Source organism: Malania oleifera, chromosome 4 (assembly GCF_029873635.1).
Source record: "Malania oleifera isolate guangnan ecotype guangnan chromosome 4, ASM2987363v1, whole genome shotgun sequence".
NCBI lineage: Eukaryota > Viridiplantae > Streptophyta > Magnoliopsida > Santalales > Ximeniaceae > Malania > Malania oleifera.
In genome coordinates, this window is record NC_080420.1 from 58,144,955 (window position 1) to 58,150,954 (window position 6,000).

The 6,000-nt window shown below is 32.5% G+C and overlaps 1 protein-coding gene across 4 annotated transcripts in view; it reads left to right on the forward strand.

Moving 5' to 3' along the window:
- The window catches only part of LOC131154350 (RNA-dependent RNA polymerase 1-like), a 64,309-nt gene extending 62,807 nt beyond the window's left edge, over window positions 1–1,502 (forward strand). For all 4 annotated transcript variants that reach the window (XM_058107058.1, XM_058107056.1, XM_058107057.1 and 1 more), the window contains one exon: window positions 470–1,502. In XM_058107058.1, the coding sequence (XP_057963041.1) occupies window positions 470–1,303 (834 nt within the window). In that variant the 3' untranslated portion in view covers window positions 1,304–1,502. The remainder of the gene's footprint in view (window positions 1–469) is intronic.
- The last annotated feature ends 4,498 nt before the right edge of the window (window positions 1,503–6,000 follow it).

Genomic DNA, 6,000 nt, shown 5'->3' on the forward strand with positions numbered 1-6,000 from the left:
CTTCAAATAGAGAAGAGAATCCTCCATTTATGTTTTGAATTCTGAATCTCATCAATTTAGCAAGGGCTTTATGCTAATCTTATAGTACTTTCCTACAACTGACTGGCTAAATACTTGGTTTTTTAGTATTATAATTTTAATACCAAGAAAAGGAATCTCACTAGTTTGGGTGAAGTGTACAATTTGTTAGAGATAGTTGCCATTCTCTTATTATAATTATGGGCAACAAACATTATGATGGTTGGGGTATCCAAACTCAGGTCTGCATGTGTTTATATATGCATGTATATACACCCACACATACGTTTAGGTAGCATTCAGTGGTGAATTTTTTTAGCAGGGATAAAAAATTATAATTTTGAGACAGCACTCTTTTGTCTTCTCTCAGTGGAAATATTGTAATATCTTGTGAAGATGCACCTGTAACATTGTAGTTCCTCAAATGTTGCTTCTTACTTTTGTGGTACAGGAAGTTGAGGAGTACTTTGCCGACTATATTGTTAATGACAGCTTAGGTACCATTGCAAATGCCCACACTGTATTTGCAGATAGGGAGCTCGAGAGAGCAATGAGCAATCCATGCCTTGAGCTTGCAGCGCTATTTTCAGTTGCTGTTGACTTCCCAAAAACTGGTTTGCCTGCTGAAATACCATCTCATCTACATGTCAGAGAATATCCTGATTTCATGGAGAAGCCCAACAAACCCACCTATGAATCACACAGAGTGATTGGAAAGCTTTTTCGGAAGGTGAAAGATGAACCAGACAGAAGCTTTATGCGATCCTACCCTTGTGAAACGGCCAGGTGTTCTTATGACCCTGACATGGAATATGATGGGTTTGAAGATTACATCGCTGATGCATTTTATTACAAAAGCAATTATGATTTTAAGTTGGGGAATCTAATGGATTATTATGGGATAAAAACAGAGGGTGAAATTATCAGTGGGAGTATTTTGAAAATGTCAAAATCCTTCAATAGGAGAAGAGACTTGGAACAAATTACTGTGACTGTGAGGTCCTTGAGGAAGGAAGCTAGGGCCTGGTTCAGTGAGCAGGGAAGTGGGTTGGATTTTGGAGAGGATGATGAATATGCTAAAGCATCAGCTTGGTATTATGTCACATATCATTCTAGTTATTGGGGTCGCTACAATGAGGGAATGAATCGAGATCATTTCTTAAGTTTTCCTTGGTGTGTCTATGACATATTGGTTCGCATCAAGAGGGATAAGATGAGTATCCGAAGGGCTCTAAAATTGTCATCACTAACGCGCCAGTTTGATCATGGATTGAGTTGGAATTAAATTACTCTATTGTACTTGAGATGTGTAAATATAAATTTAGCTCTCTGATTTTCAAGAGTGCTTTCTAAGCGCGTGTATATCTAGAAATAGCTGAACATATGATGGCCTTAACTTCCACCAACGTTTTGTTGGTTGACAGTTGTATATATACTTGTATTTATTGATGTAGAAGTGTTATGCTGATTCGTATACTTGAAAATAACAGGTCTATGGTTCCTATAGAGTCCTGGTTTTCCTTGTGTCGTCATTTGATCTTGTTTTAATGAAAAAATTGTACGGAGTTGCTGCCTTATTTTCCAATGCATCATTCCTTGCACTAGTTGGTTCAAAGTTTACCTAAACCATATCAAATCATCTTCATCGACTTGGCGCCATCTTTGCCTCTGGTGGAGCCAATGCAACTTCGGAAGCACAACATCTCATCTCTTTGCTATCTCCTGATGGTCTATTGGGATGACCTGGACAAAAGTTATTGGTATTTTATTTGGGAACATGAACTTCAGCATGTGTATTTGAATTTAGTGAGTGCAAACACTAATATGTCATTGGGATTTTAGCTTTTGAAGTTATTATGGTATTGGTTTGAAATTATGGCATGAACTTCAAATACAAATTCAAACGTATACATGACAAAAATTCCCCTTGTAGGTCTTTATAACTAAAATTTCTCCCCTCAAATCTTTGTCTCTATAGTTGGAGTTGCATTTTTCTTTTTCTCTTTTTTTTTTTGCTAAAAGAGGGCGGCACTCCATTTATTTTTTAATAAATCGTGACTTTTGGCGGAGGAATACTGTAGTTACAAGTTAAAATCAACCAACCAAATTAGGACAAACAAAATTAAACATAACTAACAAAGGAGATAAAAACATAAAAACAACCAAAAATAAAACAAAATACAGTAAACGAAACTCTAGAGATGAACTAATGATGAACGGAAACAAGACCCCACTTATCTATCTGAAAGATACCTTTCAGATAACATGGTAGAAGGTGTTGTTCTTCGTAAATTACATTGTTTCCTATTTCTCCTTTAGCAAGAAAATCAGCTGCACTATTACCTTCCATATACTGATGCATCACCATGACATTTACTCTTTCTAATTCTGCCACGAGTTCCTCCCAAAATTTCCAAAGATACCAAAAATACATCTATCTTTCTGAAGCTAATCAACTACAATTCGCGAGTCACTTTCAATAATCACATTAACATAATGCAAACATTTACACAAACGAATTCTTTCTCTGATTGTTTTTAATTCTGCACTATTATTTGTACAATTGCCAAAATAACTTGAAAAAACCGCTTTTACCATGCCATGACAATCACAATTAAGTTTTATCCACCCTACTCGAGGTTTAACCCATGAAATAATTTTTTCAAACCTATCGCAAACTCCCTAATGCTTAATTTGAAACTCATTCAAAATCTTAATGCCCGACTTCTTCAATTTTTGAAAAAAAATGGGGCTCTCAGCAATAAAACTAATCCAGAATCGAACACTTCTCCACATCTGATCTGCACTTTGATAAACTCTTTCCATTCTCGCTTTACATCTTCGATTCCAGAGGCACCACGTAATCAAACATGAAATCAGCCCGATTAAAATACCTTTAATAGACGATTTTTTTAGCATAGTGGGACTAATTTGTCATTTTATTTTTCCAAGGAAGAGATTGTTGGAAAGGAATCCCTAATGCTACACTAGTTTGACGCCAAATCTCTGAAACCACCTCTAAAGAAAGAATATGATCAATGTTTTCTTGTCTTCTCTGAACGCAGCAATCACAAGCCGAAGCCATCGATATTCCTTTGGTCTGAATTCTATTATCTACAGTCAAGCATCTAAACCAGACTCTCCATAAACATATTGAGATTCTTATAGGCAATAAAGAATGCCAAAACCAGTCATTCCATTTGATACAACTCCAGGTGCATATTAATGTGATCTTCTCTCTCTCTCTCTCTCTCTCTCTCTCTCTCTCTCTCTCTCTCAACTGATCATGATCCCAAGCTTCTCATCTGACTGCAAGATCTGGTAGATGATCTATAGTGTAAGCATCTTTTGCGATGGCAACCACACATTAGTTTTCATGGCAACTAGGTTGAAAGAATTTTTGATTTCATATACCAAGTTGGTACATTTTTGCAAGTTTTTATTACTACATTTACAAGCTTTAATTGTCTTTAATAAATATTATTTTCATATTGTTTTTATCCGGCTATTTGGATCATTGGATGCCAAGTGCTATGTGGTACAAGTTTATTATCTTAATTGAAAGCAACTTTGGCATGAAAATTATTCAACTAGACCTGTGTCTTAGGGGCTTTTGGTATTACTATTAAAAAATATGAAAACAAAAACTAAAAATCATAAATAGAAACAAAATCTAAAACTAGCAACTTATGTAAAGTTAAAACAAATTGAACTTTTAATTAAAAGTTATTATTATCTAAAACCAGCAACTTTTAATTATTAAAATTATTCTACTTATTTGTTATATATATATATATATATATATATATATATATATATATATATATTCAAAATTCACTTTATAATAACAAGGAAACTGAAAAATAGTAAAAATATTTTGTAATTGACTTATATTATTTTTTTAATTTTTAAAAATTATGAGTATTTTTATTTTAATCTTATTTAAATTCATATGATGATTTTACTTTAATTCTAATTAAAACTATGTAAAAAATGAATGATTTAATTGAAAAAAAATTATTTCTAGATATTTAAATTTTATGGTAATAGGTTGCCAAAATAATTAAAAACCATAATCGAAATAGAAAACTCTCAATATAGAAAACAAACATTTTTAAAATTTGTTTCTTCGTTATATAAAAATGAAAATAGAATTTAACAAAAACGATACCAAACATGTCCCTAGTTCATCGAAATTATTGGTTTGACGATGTTCCACAAAAAAACTACTTTTGAGCATGGATAAGCATGGTAAGTATTTTTTGTGCAATTTTTTAGTACTAAAATCTAAATAATGGTTTTTTTGTGGTGTGTGTTTCTTTTGTTGTTTATTCTTTCTAGAATTTAAGCACTTAACTTTGAGTCTAAGCCAAATTGTAACTAGCTAGATGTAACACCAATGTTGTAATCCCAAAGAACAATAATATTGTACCTATAATGTTATAGATAATCTAGAATCCAAATGGCTACATATATAATCCCATTTCTATTTATAGATTTGACAAAATTGAAGCCTTAAATGTTGAATAAATTGAAGAGGAGTCTTTGTGGGGTTTTGAGGAAGTGTTACTGTAACTTCAGTCTTATATATTTAATTTAATATGCAAAACTTTTGTCAATTAAAATTTGTGCTCGTGATTGCCTTGTTGCTATTTTGGATTAAGATACAAGCTGGTAAATGGAAGTTAGTACTCTCTCTCTATAAACACAACATTACATTAGCAGAATTGGAATACACTATCAATGAATGAACTCAGGTGACCCTCTTTATAGGCCTTTTTTTTTTTTTTGAAAATAAAGATTCATCAGCAAAGATCACAATAAGTCCACAATCCTACCAAAAGGTAAGATTGAAATTGTGTTTATAGATCAGCAAATAGGATAAAACAACATTTTAGGGTTTTTGTTGCCACACAAAACCATTCTTCACTTCGAAAAGAAGAGTACAATGTTCTGCCATTGAAAAGAAATGACAGAACATTGTCAAGTAGTGTGGTATTCATGTTTCATAGAGACGTTAACATTCAATTTTTTTTTTTTTTAATAATTTGTTCACTTGTTTAATTTGATTTATTAAATCTTCTTGACTCCTTCTTGGATTTTATTGTTTAGAGAAAGTATGCAGATGAAATATAACCTTTTATTGATAAGATGAAATTGTTTTTTAATATATATATATATATATATATATATATATATTTGTTTATGCATCTGCATATTGATTTTAAAAATTTGTATCGAATCTGACATTTTCATTCTCATTCTTGAAATTGAAAATTTATAATTCACTCTCAAACTATAATTATGGTGGATATAGGAAGGGTCCTCATGCCAACTGTTTACTCTATGAGTCCAATCCTGTTTTGATAATGAAAAATCACTTGATATTTGATCTGTGCATTGAGTTTGTGAACATGATTTATACTGAGTATGCACAGAAAGATAACGAGTCATGGACCCCATAAAGTAAAACTTATACATTTTAGAAAGCATCATGGAATTCAAAGAGTATGAGAATCAAGATGCAAACGACAAAGTTCAAGAATATTTTGGGAATGGGTATTTAGATCTCATGTACTTACATTTTAGTATGATTTAATCTGAGGCTCATAACTTAGAATGATTGTTAGGATTCATGCATTTCATGTACATCATTAGGGAATCTTCATAGACCTAGAAATGTTTGGAAAATCATGAAATATATGTTTTATAAAAGGCCCAAGAAAAAGAGAAAAATATTTTTTTAATTAGAAAAAGGAAATAAAAAAAGGAGGGGACTTCGGTAGCCTGAAGTTAACCTCAGGCGCTTGAAGAATTTTTTTGGTAGCCTGAAGATTAAGTTCAGTAGTCTGAAGAATTAAATAGGAAAGACAGAACCTGGCAGAGGTACCTCGGTCGCCTGACCCTGGAACCTCAGGTGTCTGAAGTTGCCACTTCAGGAGTCTGAAGTCGAGTTTGGTTGCCTGAACTTGCGGGAAAGCC